This window comes from Myotis myotis, unplaced genomic scaffold, assembly GCF_014108235.1.
Source record: "Myotis myotis isolate mMyoMyo1 unplaced genomic scaffold, mMyoMyo1.p scaffold_m19_p_9, whole genome shotgun sequence".
Lineage (NCBI taxonomy): Eukaryota > Metazoa > Chordata > Mammalia > Chiroptera > Vespertilionidae > Myotis > Myotis myotis.
The window spans coordinates 57569334-57587456 of record NW_023416401.1 but is presented as its reverse complement, the minus strand read 5'-3'; the positions used below and the strand labels follow the sequence as shown (position 1 = coordinate 57587456).

Below are 18123 nucleotides of genomic sequence, written 5' to 3'. Positions count from 1 at the left end.
GGTTGCTCAGTGGTAAGAGCATTAGCCTTCAGACTAAAGGGTCGTGGGTTCAATTCCAGTCAAGGGCACATACCTTGGTTGCAAGCTCAATCTCCAGCCCCAGGTGGGATGTGTGCAGAAGGCAACTAGTCGATGTGTCTTTCCCACATCCATGTTTCTTTCTCTTGTCTCTCCCCCTCCCACTCTCTAATAAAGTCACTGGAAAAAAATATCCTCAGGTGAGGATTAACCAAAACATAACAAAAAAAAGGAAGAAAGAAAGAAAGCCAAAGGGGAATTTTCTATTTCTTTTTAGCAAAACTGCCATTCCAAATGATGCAGTTTAAAAGTTTGGGTATAGAATGATATAATAGTTATTGCATTGGGGCAAAGGGATTAAAATGACTTTTTTCTGTTTTCTATAATATTATACAACTAGGGGCCCGGGGCACAAAATTCGTGCACTGGGTGTGGGGCGGGGGGGAGTGTCCCTCAGCCCAGCCTGCCCCCTCTCACATACTGGGAGCCCTCAGGCGTTGACCCCCATCACCCTCCAATCGCAGGATCGGCCCCTTGCCCAGGCCTGACGCCTCCGCCAGAGGTGTCAGGCTTGGACAGGGGACCCCCATCTCCCCCCCCATCACTGGCTCTGACCCCCGCCCAGGCCTGACGCCTCTGACCCAGGCTTCAGGCCTGGGCAAGGGGACCATCATATCCCCCCAGTCCCCGGCTCCGCCCCCCACCCAGGCCTGATGCCTCTGGCCCAGGCATCAGGCCTGGGCAGGGGACCCCCAGCTCCCCGCGGTTGCAGGCTCCGCCCCTGCCCAGGCCTAACGCCTCTGGCCTAGCCTCTGGCCTAGGCGTCCAGCCCGGGCAGCGAGGACCTGCAGTGGCAGCGGGGATCGCCGCGATCGCGCGGGCTCCGCCCCTGCCCCTGCAGGATGCCTCTGGCTGAGGCGTCCGGCCCGGGCAGCGGGGACCCGCAGCTGCAGCGGCCCCGCAATCGTGGGCTCCGCTTTAGGCCCAGGCAAGGGACCCCTAGCTCCTGGGACTGCCAGCTTCGACCGTGCCCAGCTCCCATCGCTGGCTCCACCCCTACTTCCTGCTATCACTGGCCAGGGCGGAAAAGGCACCTGATTCTCCGATCATGGCTGGGGGGGCTGCCTTTGCCCTGCCCCCCAGCTCTCAGCTCCCCCCTGGGTTTCCGATCACTGTCAGTGGCAGGGGGCTTCTTCCTGCTTTCCCTTTCGCCTCCCGGCATTGTGCCTACATATGCAAATTAACCGCCATCTTGTTGGCAGTTAACTGCCAGTCTTAGTTGGCAGTTAATTTGCATATAGCCCTGATTAGCCAATGAAAAGGGTAGCGTAGTACGCCAATTACCATTTTTCTCTTTTATTAGTGTAGATATATTACAATTAATTATTTTCTTAAGTTTTAATATTTTTATCTCCACACAACTCTCATCTAGCTTCTTTCCAGTATTCTGTGGTACTGACACATTTATCACTGCCCTTGTAGACCTCCAGTCTTTTTTATTTTCTGTTTGAATTCTTTTTTTTTCTGTTACCTTAATCTTAGGAAAGAGATTGTAGGCAGGTTGTAAATTAGCCCCTGCTCACAAATATATTTAACTCAAATCAATTTAAAAAAATTTTTTTTAATTTTTTTCAGAAAGGAAGGAAGAGAGAAATATCAATGATGAGAGAGAAGCACTGATCAGCTGCCTCCTGCATGCCCCCTACTGAGGATGAGCCCGCAATCTGGGCATGTGCCCTGACTGAAATCAAACTGTGACCTCCTGGTTCATAGATCAATGCTCAACCACTGAGCCAGGCTGGCCAGGCTCAAATAAATTTTTTTTAATTAATACTTAATGTAGTTTTAAATATTTTATTTTGTGAATCTTGGGTTTGGGGTGAAAAAAATCAAAGCAGTATGGTAACGGGCTCATTTTGTAGGAACTCTTCAGTGGACTCCTCAGCCCATTTTTTAAAAATTGTGGTAAAATGCACATAACAAATTTTTACCATTTTAACTCCTTTTCAGTGTACAGTTCAGTGGCATTAATTACACTGACAGTGTTTTACAACTCGCTACCATCCATTTCCAGAACTCTTTTCATCTTGCAAAACTGAAACTCGATAGTCATTAAACAACTCTCTGTTCTTCTCTTCCCTGCCTATGGGGCAAGCACTATTCTACTTTCTGTCTATATGAATTTGAGTACTCTAGGTATCTCATTCACTAGCCCATTTTAAGGAGGTATATTAGAAAGGGGGAGTAGCAGGCCGGTGTGGCTCAGTGGTTGGCCTATGAGCCAGGAGGTCATGGTTCAATTCCTGATTAGGGCACATTTCAGGCTCGATTCCCAGTACGGGTGTGTAGGAGACAGCTGATCAATGAGTCTCATCACTGATGTTTCTATCTCTCTCCCTCTCCCTCCCTCTCTGAAATCAATAAAAATATATTTTTTAAAAAGGGGGGGTGAGTAGGTGGATATCTCTGAATAATTAACTCTTTCAGTGGCGATCAATTCTCCAAGTTAATGTACACTGAAAATCTAAGCTTTATGTGACAGATTCCCAGAGTTGTTAAAAGACATCTCCTGGGAAGGTTTTCTCCATAGAGATAGTCTAGGTCTCAAAGCTCAAAGTCTAGGTCTTTGCATGGAGCCTGGCCACAGTCCCCCGTGGAAGTGGAGTAATGGAATGGGGAGGACTGTGGACTAAATCATAGGACTTAGGCATAATTCTTCACTTAGCAGCTTACTTGCTGTGAGATTTGGGCCAAGTCCCTCCATCTCTCTCAGCCTCAGCTTCCTCCTCTGAGAAATGGGACAATATTTCCTGTCATGTGTACATCCCAAAATCAGTAAGACAGATAATGGACTTCCCTTTAAAGTCTTGAGAATCCTAGCACAGTGTTCAAATGCAGTTAAATGCAAGGAAAATGGGGCTCCTAGTCCCCATTTCACAGAAGCAGCAGAGACTTGGAAGTGACTTGCCCAAGGTCATTCAGCACTTGTGGTAAAATTGGCTGAAACCCAGCCTCTCTCTCAGTCTACAAATTGCAGCTGTGTAGGGTTCCTTGTTGGTCAGTCTTTCTAAGGACAGTATACTATGAAACAGATGGTCGCTTTCCCATGTTACTGGATTTAAAATATTGCTCAAGAAGCTCTGATATCAGTGGGCCTGTAAGAGAGGACGAGGGGTAAAGGTTTTGGTGGGGGATCTCAAAGATAGTGATTCTGTATTACAGGTATAGAGTCCTAAAACATTTCTTTGGTGATCATCTTGCCCAGGGACAACAGATACCTTGCACTTGGCAGTTACTTCCAACATTAGGCCCACAGCAGATAGCACCAATCACAACTCTCACCCTGAGCCTGAACACAGCTTCAGGACCCTTATTAACTAGTCAGGCACAACCAATCAACCAGAAGTAGCACACCCCGTGGAACCTGTACCATCACCAGCCTTGTACTAGTACAATCCCCAGCTTTTTTTTTTTTTTTTTTTTTGACAATTTTTAAAATATATTTTCATTGATTTCAGAGAGGAAGGAAAAGGGATAGAAACATCAATGATGAGAGAGGATCATTGATCAGCTGCCTTCAGCAGCACCTCCCCTCCCCCCAGCCCACTGGGGATTGAGAGCGCAACTGAGGCATGTGCCCTTGACTGGAATCGAACCTGGGACCCTTTAGTCCGCATGCTGACCTCTATCCACTGAGCCAAACCGGCTAGGGCCAATCCCCAGCTTTTACAGATGGGTGGCTGTCCTGGGAGGGGGTGGACTGTTTGAGGGGTGATGTCACAAGTCTCTTTGTGAGAGGGGAAGAGATTGTCAGGATAGCCCAAAGCCTGGGGAGGTGATTAGTATGCTTGCAAAAACATCAGGGCAGAACAGCTCTCAGAGAGGTAAAAGTTGTCAAGGTAAAGTCCACTTTCATCAGGTGATCTTTGGGATGCTGGCTTGGGCTTGAGGTCTTAGTGAAGGTGCACTCTAGCCAGATTCCTCCAGCAGAAAGGAGAGACCAGACTTCTCTTTCACAGTGGCTTCTAAGCTTTGTAGGAATGTGTGTGTTGGTCTTGCTTGTTAGTAAGCTTGTATTTTTGTTTCTTGTGAGACTAGATGCTGTGAAAGTTGAACTCTGGGTATTGAAACCTGTAGGGGTTGCTCTCAGCAAATAGAACATGACTTGCTCTGTGATGCTGAGCAAATCCCTCAGTCTCTCTGAGGCTGTTTCCTCAACAGCACAAGAGGAGATGGTGAAAACATCTTGTGGGGGTCAAATATAAGACTCAGATATAAGGATCTTGGACAGTGTGATTGGTCTACTGTAGTAGCCACCAATTCCTGAGCAAACACCAACATCAATAGCTATGACTATTAGCTACTAATATGTTCATTGATTTTTTTTAGGGAGGGAAGGAAGGGAGGGAAAAAGAAACATCGATGTGAGAGGGAAACATAGATCAGTTGTCTCCTGTATGCACCCTGACCAGGGATCGAACCCTCAACCTAGGTATGTTCCTTGACCGGGAATCAAACCCGCAACCCTATGGTGTAAGGCCCAACACTCCAACCAATTGAGCCACCCAGCCAGGCCTCAGCCAGTTTTTAGAGTGTGCCTAACATTGTGCCACTGTGGGGGCAGGATTCTATGGATAGGGTGGGGAGATTGGTGACCTTCCCTTGAATAGGTATTCTTTCAGAGTTCATCCCAAATGTCAGGATGTTGTGTTCTCAGAGGTGGTTGGGAAAAAAATCGAGTAGAAAGAGGTAGGGGTGTGAGGGAGAAGCCTGTACCCGTGACTTGTCCCAGCACCTCTGCCTTCTGCTTGTCAAGTTGCTTCTTACAGACTTCTCTACTTGCTGCATCCTTAGGGTAGTCCAGGGGAAAGGCCCTGCAGGACTGTACCTCTTTTGGGGCAAAGTCAAAGATAGGGCCCTATCTCATGTCAGCAGGCATTTGCCTGGGTACCTCTTCTGGGCCAGTATGGAAACCAGGTGGATCCTTTCTTCATGGGCTCAGATCTAAAGGGAGAGGCCTGCCCTAACTAGTTTGGCTCAGGAATAGAGCATTGGCCTGCAGACTGAAGGGCCCCGGTTTGATTCCAGTCAAGGGCATGTATGTCAGTTGCAGGCTCCTGGCCCTGGTTGGAGGCATGCAAGGAGGTAACCGATCACTGTGTCTCTCTCACATTGGTGTTTCTTTCTGTCTCTCCCTCTCCCTTCCATTCTTTCTAAAAATCAATTGAAAAAAATATTCTTGGGTGAGGATTAAAAAATAATAATAAATAAAAAGGGAGAGGCCTATAAAACAGTGTGATGGCAAGAGCCTGTGGTACATCTAAACTTAGGGTATTGACCCAATGAGGGGAACCAAGGTGCGGGGGGGAGTCAGAAAAGGCTTTTTAAAATTTTTTAATATATTTTTTATTGATTTCAGAGAGGAAGGGAGAGGGAGAGATAGAAACATCAATGATGAGAGATAATCATTGATCAGCTGCCTCCTGCATGTCCCCTACTGGGGATCGAGCCTGCAACCTGGGCATGTGCACTGACTGGAATTGAACTGTGACCTCCTGGTTCATATGTCAGTGCTCAACCACTGAGCCATGCTGGCTGGGCAGGAAAGGCTTTTTTTGAGAGAGTAATGCTGGACCTTAGACCTGAAGGAGGAGGAAGAATTAGGGAGGTGGTAAAGGCAGAAAGCAGCCAGTGCAAAAGCCTGGAAGCTGAGCGCCTGGTGTGTTGGCATGAAGAGGGTAGTGGAGAGAAATTAGAGGGATGCCTGGTAAGACAGGCATGTCAGTAGTCAACACCCTGAAACAGTGGTCGGCAAACTGCAGCTCACGAGCCACATGCAGCTCTTTGGCCCCTTGAGTGTGGCTCTTCCACAAAATACCACATGCGGGCGCGCATGTACAGAGCGATTGAAACTTCATGGCCCATGCACAGAAGTCGGTTTTCGGCCTGGGCGAGTCTATTTTGAAGAAGTGTCATTAGAAGAAGTGGGGGTACATTCGCTGAGGTCGACCCTTCAGATTGAGAACGTTTTTAGCAAAGGCCAGCTTAGGAGTACCCTAATTAAGTTAATAACAATGTACCTACCTATATAGTTTAAGTTTAAAAAATTTGGCTTTCAAAAGAAATTTCAATCGTTGTACTGTTGATATTTGGCTCTGTTGACTAATGAGTTTGCCGACCACTGCCGTAAAGGGATATGAACCCTTACTTCTTCCCCAGCCAGTAATCCACAGCCTCTGGTTTGTGGAATCTCTTTAGGGCTGGGACTGGGCAGTTGCTCTGCAGGCCCCTTGCTAAGGAGATGTGTGGGCCTCTCAAGTGATTGTAATGACATTTCCTCACCTGCCAAGGCCTTTCCTCCCTGTGTACTCAAGTGATTCACAGCAGTTCTAGGGCAATGGACAGGGCAAGCTAGTACTGTTCACGTTTTATAGATGAGAGAAATTGAGGCCCAGGGAACCTAAGTCATACAGTGAGTGAGTGCAGGAACTAGTGCTTATGCTCAAGGACTCCTAACTTACTGGCCATGCCTGTATGTCAGCAGCAGGTATTGGGGGGATGCAAGTATCAGCTGAGCACATATTCTGAGGATTAGTTTATCATCTCAGGTGGGGGGGCTCTGGACTGCCAGACTTCCCAGAGAAAGGTGTTTTAAGTGCTTACTGTGCTGTCTGAGGCCCTGGTGTTAGTCCTCACATCATTTCCCGTGTAGCTAGGCTGTGTGAACAATTTTCTCTGTCTTTTCTGCCTATTGGTAACAGTTCTTTGGAGGCAAAAACAAAACAAAACTTGAATTATGAATGTCACATACACAAAAATGATGTCTGATGTTACATCCAGAACGGGGTGTGAAGTAGGAGGGCAGAGAAAGAACAAACATTTCTGGCAGGAAGAAGTCTTAAAGATCATACCCATGGGTGTTTTGTTTGAGTCCATCTCTAGCATCTCCATCATGCTTGTGTCTACCAGCCATGGGCAAACTACGGCCCACGGGCCGGATCCTGCCCGTTTGAAATGAATAAAACTAAAAAAAAAAAAAAAAGACCGTACCCTTTTATGTAATGATGTTTACTTTGAATTTATATGAGTTCACACAAACACTCCATCCATGCTTTTGTTCCGGCCCTCCGGTCCAGTTTAAGAACCCATTGTGGCCCTCGAGTCAAAAAGTTTGCCCACCCCTGGCTCTAGCCTCATCTCCTAGGCAGCTCTGCTTCTTAGAAAGTGCCTCCTAATAATAAAGAAAAATCTGCTTCCCCTTAACAACCTCCACCTTCCCGTCCCCCCTCTGGTTGTAGTGTGACAACCTGTAACTATGTGTATATGTTGATTGTCTTCTGGGTATTTGAGGACAATAGCCATGCCTTTCCGAAGTGCCTCTCTCTTCCAGACCACTACTTCAGTCTCTCTAAGCCAGGGGTGGGCAAACTTTTTGACTCGAGGGCCACAATGGGTTCTTAAACTGGACCGGAGGGCCGGAACAAAAGCATGGATGGAGTGTTTGTGTGAACTAATATAAATTCAAAGTAAACATCATTACATAAAAGGGTACAGTCTTTTTTGTTTTTAGTTTTATTCATTTCAACAGGCCCGCGGGCCGTAGTTTGCCCACGGCTGCTCTAAGCCCACCCTTGTGTAAGACTAGTTGTGACTCACAGTTCACATGTGTCACACCCCATTTGTAGCAAATCTGTAACAGACATCACTAATCAGTCACAGTTCTCTTGTTCAGTCAGTCCCAGGCTTTCTCATGCAATGCTGCTCCATGTGGCTACACCCAGTTGGTAGAGGAGGCATTTCATTGTGGCTTCTGTCCTTTATTGTGAGTTTCTTGAGGACAAGGATTACTCACCCTGTGTCCTTAGTGCCTACCCAGTGCCCAAAGTATGGTTTCCCCTCTGTAAATAAGCACTTGTCATATGGGATGGATTTGAAACTTGTCCCCATGTGGATTGCCCTCTTCTTGTCAGGCTCCACTTTGGCAATGTCCCTTTTCCAGAATCACCAACAGTACCCACATTATCCAGAGTTTAGTGGAGGCTGCCCCCTCCCTGATCCTGCACTTTTTTCTGTAGCGCAGTCTCAGACCATGTGTCTGTGGTAGGCAAGAGCTGTGAAGGCATTTTTCCACACATGCTGCCTTCTTTTGTAATTCTTACTTGGGGTTCCACACCCAGGATCTTAATATAAGCTCTGAGGATGAGGTCTTGTTCCTTCCTGTGTATCTGTCCCCAGCCCTGGCATCAAGGCACTCAACATTGCCTGTGTTGACCTGAACTGAACTCATGGTTTTCCCCATTCAATTCTGTACTGTTCATTTCATCCCATCTCTGCCCAGGGTTCTTGGCTTCTGATTCTGTCACCCGATATGCCACCTGTCACTCTAGACACAGTGAATGGGCCTGTTAACACCGTCTTTCTATTCTGGGATACGCTTGGTCATTCAGAATGATGAAAGGAGCCAGCAATCAGGGTGTGTGGGATCTGGCAGTGTCTGGCTTTGCACACTGGACACAGGGGCCTGTGACAGCTTGTAAAAAGCCAGGCTTTTGTGATCCATCACCAGGGTTTGAGACCAGCCCTCCAGAAGTGAGGGTAGTTTTATGAGGCTCTTCTAAGTAGTACTTCCCAAGCTAGGCTCCTGGAACCATAGGGCTTTTGAAAGGCAGCAACAAGGTCCACATGTTAGAACCAGCATTTTAAAAGCCAAATAGTATTTTTTTAAATATATTTTATTGATTTTTCACAGAGCGGAAGGGAGAGGGATAGAGAGTTAGAAACATCAATGAGAGAGGAACATTGATCAGCTGCCTCCTGCACACCTTCTACTGGGGATGTGCCCGCAACCAAGGTACATGCCCTTGGCCGGAATTGAACCTGGGACCTTTCAGTCCACAGAACTACGCTTTATCCACTGAGCCAAACCGGATAGGGCTCAAATAGTATTTTTAAAGCCAAATCTTGCATTCTCACCCCTCACCCCCCTTCCCACTACCTCACCAGATCAGACAGGGGCTGTATACGTCAAGTTTTTGCATTAGACTGGAGCCTTAGCAGCCAGTAACTCTGGCCATCTTCTCCAATTCATCAGCACCCACTACTAGTAGTTACAGCTGTAATGTATGAGAAAAATCATGATCCAATAACCACAGCTTGGAAGCTGGCATCTCTTAAGCTTGGACCCCCAGGGGTGGTGGTAATAAGGTGTCCTGGGGAGTAGGGCAGGGGCCCTTGAGCAGAGCTGTTGACAGAGCCAACTCCGCAGGTGGGTCTCTAAGGATAAATAAGACGATGGTTGTGGCAGATTCCAACACAAAATGGGCAAGGGGTAAATGTTGCCTGGCAGGTTGCAGTAGTAGTGATTTTTGAGAAACAGAATGCTATTTGGGGACTTCTGATCAGGAGTTAGAGAGGGCAGAGCTCTCATGGGCCTTCCTGACCTCTGAAGTCAGGCTGGGAACCTAAAGGCAACTTCCTTCCCCGTTGGGGGGGCACAGATTGCAGACAGGGAACATACCCACATTCAGAACCTCAGGTAAGGTTCCTGGCTCTGCCACCTGATCCTCAGGGATTTGCCTTTCAGATCCTCAGTTTTCTTGTTTGTACTATGAGGAGGTCAAATTAATCTAGTAGTCCTCAAAATACCATGTAGGCATTCTGTATGGATTTAAAACGGAAAATGGTGCTGCTCCCAGAAACCCCCGGCCCTTTGGGGGCTTCCAGAACCTGGTTTAAAATCACTGGAATTACAGTCTCCTAGGACCACTCCTCTAGCCCTGGAATTTGGAAGCTCCACATACTTATTTTGATCTCAAGTGCCTGGTCTCCTGTAGATTTAAACTGTGACCTCCATCCAAGGCCAACTATGTGACATGGGACAAGTGCCTCACCTCTCTGAACTTTACTTAGAGGTTGTAGTGAGACTTCTCCAAGCTGGGGATGTCCTAGGTGACTGGGAAACACATGTCAGGGGTTTTGGTATTTCTGATGAGAGGATGTCTGGGACCACACATCTGAAGAAAGGCCTGAGGAAGGGACAGTGGGCAGCCAAGGTCACAGGCAGGACCGAAAACCTTTCTCTTCCATGTGCTCAGGTTCTGGTCTAGGGGGTACCAGGCCTCTGCCCCCATGGCCAGCAGAGACAGAGGCTTCCATCATCTAACTCATTCAGAGAAAATCATCAAACCCAGGGATAGGGGTCCATAGTAGCCCTGACAGGAGAACTGGCCTAGCCAAGAGCTCAACCACATCCTGCTAGGTATCACCTAACAGGGCAGTGTGGTGAAGCAGTAGCTAACAGCAGCTGGCTCTAAATCAGAAAGACTGAGCTCAGATCCTTTTTTGTGACCTTAGGCTAGTCACTTCTTTGAGCCCCACTTTTCTCCTCTTTAAAATGGAAGTGATAAGCCTGGTGACGAGTTGGTGAGCTAATATAATTAAAGCACTTAATGCAAGGTCAGTTCATTAATTAAAGCACTTATTTCAAGGTCAGTTCATGGCTAGTCCTCAGTCAGGAATAATGCTCTGAAGATTGTGAAGTCTTTTGATGAGCAGCTCCCCATCCTCTGAGAACCACCTGACCTGAACTGTAGGGTTCATGTGGGGAGCATTGTTTAATCCCTTCCTATAGCCCCTCTGGCTTGAACATGTCAGGACAAAAACCCTCACACCCTTGATCCCAACTGGGGTGTGAACAATGCTTCTGAAGAGCAGCTGTCTCTAGAGGGTCAGAGAATGTGGCCCTGGCAACCAAGCATGTCCCTTTTAGGCAGCTGCACCAGGCCTATGGGGAATGGTCATCTGTGCTCCAGATGGGGCTCTCCTGCCACCTATGTCCTGGTGCCAAGAGCCTGAACCAGACCTGGCCTGCCACCCAGAAGGGGCTTTCTCTTCTTTCACCCAACTGGACTTGAACACCACCAGAAGCACCTCCTGACTGCCTCAATTTCAAGGTTCCCAAGGGTCTCCTGCCTTTTCAAGGAAGAGGCTCTTATAGACAGGCTTTCTGGGAGCAGGGGGAGAGGGGCTAGAGCCTCAGAAGGAGCAAGAAGGTCTGAGGGCAGCTGCTCTAGCAGTCACAAATTGTGTGCCACAGGCCATGGTAGGTGACAAGCATGGACCTGCACAATATTTTTTAAAACTTTGAATTAACTAACTCCATTTTAAAATTCAGAGGTTTGTTTATTTTTGTAAGTCCAAAATTCTGGCTTTTTGCACACATTTGGTAGCTCTAACAATGCTGGACCCACATCTCTACATGGCAGCTTTGGGCCAGAAGGGGTTAGATGCCTGGTCTCCTGTAGACATTTAAACTGTGACCTCCATCCAAAGCCAGTCCACTTAGCTTACAGCTGGGGAAACTAAGGCTCAAAAAGGATCAGACTCTGTGTCAGGTAGTCAGACACACAGCCCACCATGGCCAGTGTTGAGTTTAGAACCTTGCAGTGTGGCCTCACAAAGCAGAGCTTTTGTAACACTGCCACTCATCTATAAAACATCAGTGATAAATATCTCCCCTACTAGGCCTGTATCTGGAGTAAAGTAGCACCTGGCCCAGGACTCACTCAGTAATGATGCTTTTAAATCTGTACATATGATATGCCTTGCCTGGAAAATGTTGCTGGAAGCACTGCTTACTTTCTCTTTCTGTCACCTTTCAGAAATGGTTATTTTTCAAACAACTTCTGATGCTCAGCGGTTAGGATTTGTTCGCCAGAGCTGACCAGCAGACCCTGAGTGACAGATGAATGATTACTCTGACACAGGTGTGCTGTGAAAGAGAAGGCTAAGGGACTGCCTGGCTAGAGGGACCAGAAAGCCCCATTCGCCTGCCTCTTCAGGCTTTTATTGTAACAGCAGTTTGGGATAAAATTTATCTTTTAGATATACAATCAGTAGGGTAAGTAATCTTGGGAGGACACATGCGTCTGCAGTGTCCTTTAAACAAGGACATCTAAAGATTACACATAAATATTCCAGTAAAGCCGAAACCGGTTTGGCTCAGTGGATAGAGCGTCAGCCTGCGGACTGAAGGGTCCCAGGTTCAATTCCGGTCAAAGGCATGTACCTTGGTTGTGATCACATCCCCAGTAGGAGATGTGCAGGAGGCAGCTGATTGATGTTTCTCTCTCATCGATGTTTCTAACTCTCTATCTCTCTCCCTTCCTCTCTGTAAAAAATCAATAAAATATATTTTAAAAAAATATTCCAGTAAATACCCAAGGGCCCATCCACACATATACAGACTTGTTTGGAAAGGCCAAGGAATAATTAGGGGCAGTCACCTTCAGCCAACTTCTCTTGGTTGGAATTTCCTCCTTAGAAACTTTCCAACCAAGTCTTGAGCTTCTCTACATTTGTTGAGTTCTCATTCTCACAGTCTCACTGCCCAACTTTAAGCAGAATTGCTCAAGGCTCTACCTCCCACCAGATTGTGTGTGTGTGTCTGTCTATGAGTATGTTGGAGGCTGACCTCAAGGGAGTTCAAAGTCTGAGCCAACTTAAGAGTCAGAAGTAAATCATTCAGTTTCCCTGAGTCTCATTTTACCCAGCTATCATATAGGAATTTGTTCATTCATTCAATAAATACTGAGCCCAGCAATATATTGGGCCTGGTGCTAAGAAGGCGTCCTAATTTTATGTGATAGTTAAGGTCTCCAAGGGTGGGGACCTGTATTAAGATACTCAGGATCCTTGCCCTAACTGGTTTGGCTCAGTGGATAGAGCGTCGGCCTGCGGACTGAAGGGTCCCAGGTTCGATTCTGGTCAAGGGCATGTACCTTGGTTGCAGGCACATCCGCAGTAGGGAGTGTGCAGGAGGCAGCTGATCAGTGTTTCTAACTCTCTATCCCTCTCCCTTTCTCTATGTAAAATCAATAAAATATATTTAAAAAAAAAAAAATATATATATATATATATATATATATATATATATATATATATATTTAAAAAAAAAAAAAAGATACTCAGGATCCTTATCTGGTAGGCAAGAGAGGCAAAAGACAAGTGAACCAATCAGTTGATCAGTACTTGAATAAAACAAACAGGATTCTCAGAGAAAGCATAACAGTTTTAGATATGGTGGTCAGCGAGCCCCTCATTTGAGTACGTGACATCTGAGCTGAGACCTGAAATCAGGATGAGAATAAGCAACATACAGAGACACACACAGTCTGGTAGGAGGAAGAATTGAGCAACTCTGCTTAAAATTGGGCATGAGGCCCTGACCGGTTTGGCTCAGCAGATAGAGCGTCGGCCTACGGACTCACGGGTCCCAGGTTCGATTCCGGTCAAGGGCATGTACCTTGGTTGCAGGCACATCCCCAGTGGGGAGTGTGCAGGAGGCAGCTGATCGATGTTTCTCTCTCATCGATGTTTCTAACTCTCTATCCCTCTCTCTTCCTCCCTGTAAAAAATCAATAAAATATATTTAAAAAAGAATATTGGGCATGAGATCATGAGAATGAGAGCTCAACAAACCCTAAGCACTGAGCATCATAAATTGTTTGAAAAACAACCATTTCTGAAAGGTGGCAGAGAGAAAATAAGCATGCAGTGGGGCGGGGGGGTAATTACTTCAAACAGAGAATAACAAGTACAAACATCCTGAGGTAGGTGCGTGTCTAGAGTGAGGAATAGCAAGAGGCTGGTGAGGCTGGAATGGAATGAGCGAGGGCAAAGTGCAGGAACTGAGGCTGGAGAAGGAGGGCACGGGTCAGTTCCTATTGTAGGCCGACGTAGGCAATGTGGAGTCTCTTCTTCATGAAGTAGAGAGCCTCTGAAAAGCTTTAGAAAGGGGAGGAAGCAATTCAATTTATATTTTAAAATATATTTTATTGATTTTTTACAGAGAGGAAGGGAGAGAGATAGAGAGCTAGAAACATCGATGAGAGAGAAACATTGATCAGCTGCCTCCTGCACATCTCCTACTGGGGATGTGCCCGCAACCCAGGTACATGCCCTTGACCGGAATTGAACCTGGGACCTTTCAGTCCACAGGCCGACGCTCTATCCACTGAGCCAAACCGGTTTCGGCTCAATTTATATTTTAAAAATTCCTCCGACTGCTGTTTGGAGAGTGGTTATGGGTGGGTTGGGCCACAAGCAAAGCAAGGAGGCCAGGGGTAGAAGGTGGAAGCCTAGACCAGTCTGCTGGGGATGAAAGAAGCAGGTCCCTGTTAGATGTGCTTTTGTCTGGGAGGAGGAGGAAGAGGGAGTGCAAATTCCCAGGCTTCTGGAGTATGTAACTGAGTGCATGGTGTCCCTCTTGGAGAGTTAGGCCAATGTGGGGGAGGAGAGGATTCAGATTCATGCTGTACATGCTCAGCTTGCCATGGCCTTAGCACTTCACCCAGCGCTGCCTAATGCACTGGGCTATTGAAATAGGAAGTGATACACCCTCCCAGCTGCTGTCAGGTCTGCATGCTGTAAAATCCTCTTGACTGCAGGCTAGTTTAGGGGGACTTTATGAGGGATTCTGGGTGCAGAAGGAAGATGCCTCCGTTTTCACTGCCCAGGTGGCTCCAGGAAGCCACGGACCTCATCTAAGAGGAGGTAGCCCTCTCAGGCCTCCTTGCCTCTGTCCCTATCTTCCCTTCACCAGCTAAAATTATCTAAACTCCACTTTGCCAAGCTGTGCCCTGCTCAAATCTGTCTTCCTGTATCTGGGGCTATGCTGCCCTGCTTCTTTGCTCAGAGAGGATCCCCTCGCCTGAAAGCACTGCCTTGTCACTCAATGTGTCTCCTTCCAGACCCAGACAACCTTAATGTCTTCCCAAAAGGATGTCCCAAGGAGTGATCATTCTTTCCTTCATCCAGAAACCATGGTAACAGGAGTTACAGGGACCCACCCCATGATTACACAAAGCATCATCATCATCATCATATCTGTCATCTCCTTGGCTCCTACACACAGTATATTGGATATCTCACCCCATTTGCTGAGTGAAACAATTAACGTACCCAAGGCTGCTGCCTCCATGTGACCCTCACTTGAGTTAATGCAGTGGATGGGGTACAAGGTAGTGGTCAGCCTTCAGGCAACCTGGGTTCAAGCCCCAGCCCCAGCACTGCCTAGGCTGGGAGATGAGCCAGGATGAGTTGCTCCACTTCTCTGAACCTCACCTTAAAGTGGGGTAATGACAGACCTACCTCTCACATATACCCATTTGGAGGATTCACTTGGCCAAAGTATAGTCAATTCTCATTATTCATGGTAGTTATGTTCATAAAGTCTCAGAAACACTGAGATAGCAAATATTGAACCATTGCTCCTAGGGGAAATGTAGGGACCTGAAAGCCTTGATTGATTTTCACCCACCAATCAGCATGTAACCTTGTTTTGTGTGTGTTTCTGTTTAAGGAATACTAGACAGCACTTCAGCGCTACACTTGGGGAAGGGGGGCATTTTAAACAGAAATCACCAACAAAAAGTACAAAAATGTGAAAAACACAGCACTAAAGAGACTAGGAAAAGAACACTTGGTTATAACTTGAAGCTAAGCTAACTCTTAAGGCACAGTGAGGGATGTGACTTCCAGACTGACACAGTGGGAAAGTGGGGGTCACATGGGCTGCCAGTAGGAAAGTGGCTCTGAGAAGGCAGTCTGCCCCTGATCTGGACCTAGCTAATTGAATTCTCTCCCAGCTTCCCCTGCTTTGGGGGAAGAAGCAAAGGGAAAGAGGGAGGAATTTGAGGCTGGATGGGTGGGAGTCTTCAGTACTATTTGTACCATATACAAATGAGTTGCTGGATTTAGCTGTGTGGTTTGACAGGTTATGCAGTGAGAGAGGGCATGGGATCTTATAGGTCCTCAGCCTCCCTCTGCAAAGCCTATTCCTAAGGTTGGCAGAGGCAGCAAAAAGAGTTTAAGGAATTCTGGCTCTGTCCAGCTCTGTCCCTTCATGTGGGGCCTTGAGTGGGCCCCATTGCCTCTTCTGCAAAGCCTGCTGTCATGGCTTCCACAGTCTGTGGTCCCCGGCATCCATCCCTATTCTAGACCTCTTCTTCAGTCCCCTGCCCAGTTTGGGCCCCTGGGAACCAGCAAGCACAAGGGCTATGCTAGGCCTCAGGACTACTAGCAAGTGCATCTTGGCCTCCAAGGCACGTGCAGGGGGCCAGCTCCCTGGGTTTGCTGTGTCCTCCAGTCATAGCCCCTCTTCTGAACGTCTGAAGCTCTGTTTAGCCATCTTATACACCTTGGCATTAAAAAACAAAATGCAGAAACAGAATTTATTCTGGCAGAATAAATAAGGTTTGCTGGATAAAATCTTGGGGCAGAGGCAGAAATGAGACAAAAGGACTCATTAGAAGAAGCAAGGACTTACACAGTGTGGGGCAGGGAGTCTGGGCTGGATGTCTGTGGCCAGGACAGGCTGCATGGAGGAGGCGTCACACACTGGCTTCTGTCTGAACCTTGGCATGAGGGATTGGCATGGCCACGATGGGGGCAGGGAAGCATGTGGCTCCTGGGGGTGGTGGTTCAGTGTACACATGCTGCTGAGGCTCAGCAATGCTTCATTCAGGATCTCTGAAAATATAAAACACAAGGACCAGCTGGAGGAGATGGTCACACTGGAGGGATGTTCACCTCTAGGCTTCCAAGGCAAATCTGAAAGTCTTCCAGAGTGAATGGACAAAGAGTTGGACCTATGTGCCAAGGGGTTAATTGTGGCACATACAAAGTCTCCCTAGGGCAGGAAGGGCAATAGTCACAGTCTGGCCAAGTCCAACATCTTGGGTCTCTGGGGCACTTGCTTCTTCTAAAGTTTAATTGGCAAATGTTGGTTGTACATTTCTGGGCTGGACACTGGTCCACTGACACACACAGGACACACTCAGAATCATGGCCACAGCCCTGAGTGCTCCAGCTGACCCACAAAGAGAGGAAAGGGGCAGACTCTGCCTGAGCCAGAAAGAACTGAGGGTGAAGAACTGGCTGAAGTATGAGAATCAGGGAGGACATGAAAAGGAATTCTGGCAGAAACAAGTGCATGTGCAAAGGCTTGGGTGCATGAAGAGTGAGCTGTGTTTGGGAAAGTGCATTTGGCTCTCTGATGCTGCAAGAAGCATGCTGGGGAGTGGGAGGACAGGAAATGAAACTGCACAGATAGGTCAATAGGACCAAACTGAAATTGTCCAAATTTGGGAGGCAGTTAGAACCTTGGATACTAAAGTGCTGGGAGCTTTCACTAAATAACTGTGACTTTTGGGAACTGGGTGCAGGGTTTGTATCAATGATGAGATTAATTTTATTATCCAACAAATATTTATTGAGAGCATTCTGTACTTGAAGTATTACTCTTGGCCTGAGATTACGACCTGCTGTGCCAAGACAGACAAGAGTTCCCCCACTGTTCTAGTCCTATAATCATCAAGCAAATCCCTAAATGAGCTAAGACAAATGTGATAGGTCCTCTGATGGAGATCCTGAGTGATATGAGAGTAGAGGGCAATCAAAGGAGGCCTCTCTGAGGATGTGACAGTTGAAACGTGAGGAGGTGAGAGCAGCTTTCCAGGCAGAAAGAACATGTATAAAGCTGGGAGGAAGTGTAATGGGTATGAGAAACACAGGATGGCTGGAGTGTGATGTTGGAAGGGGCTGGGGAGGCGATGGCCTGTGTAACGTTTCACACATGTGAAATGAGAGGTGTCCTATGCAGTCAGGTCCCATCCCCATGCCCTAGGGAGGACAGTGCTCATTAGCCAAAGGATGCCTGCCACCCAGAGAGCCCATGAGGCCCCGAAATCCTCTCTGTTAGTTACACTGCCTATCTGGCTGGGACCTGTGCCCCAGGAGACAGAGAATCCAAGATAAGTTCACTTTTCCTCTTATCGCATCTGGCCATCTGGCCTGGCCTCCCGATAGTTTGCTTTCTGTCTGAGTGGCTGCCTCAGCCAGGGCTCACGGCCTCTGAGAATACGTCAGAAGGACTCTGGGCCTAGACAACCCTGAGAGCGAGATTAGAAAGTTAGTCCTCATTCAGTCCAGACCCCAGACTGTGGGCAACCCCATTGTATCCTGGGGTGGGGAGGTTCCCTCTTCCACACAGATCCCTAAACACAGACAAATCAATTCCTGAAATCCCCAGTGAGTCCTGGCTTC

General features: G+C 47.3%; 1 protein-coding gene across 6 annotated transcripts in view; it reads left to right on the top strand.

Moving 5' to 3' along the window:
* Positions 1 to 18123, top strand: part of DLGAP4 (DLG associated protein 4) — a 180914-nt gene that overhangs the window by 141663 nt on the left and 21128 nt on the right. The window contains exon 1 of one of the 6 annotated variants that reach the window (XM_036320943.1): positions 8983 to 11783. The exons of the other annotated variants lie outside the window; for them this stretch is intronic. Coding sequence (XP_036176836.1) covers positions 11762 to 11783 — 22 coding nt within the window. The 5' untranslated portion in view covers positions 8983 to 11761. Of the gene's footprint in view, positions 1 to 8982; positions 11784 to 18123 lie in introns of those variants that run through there. 6 annotated transcript variants of the gene reach the window in all.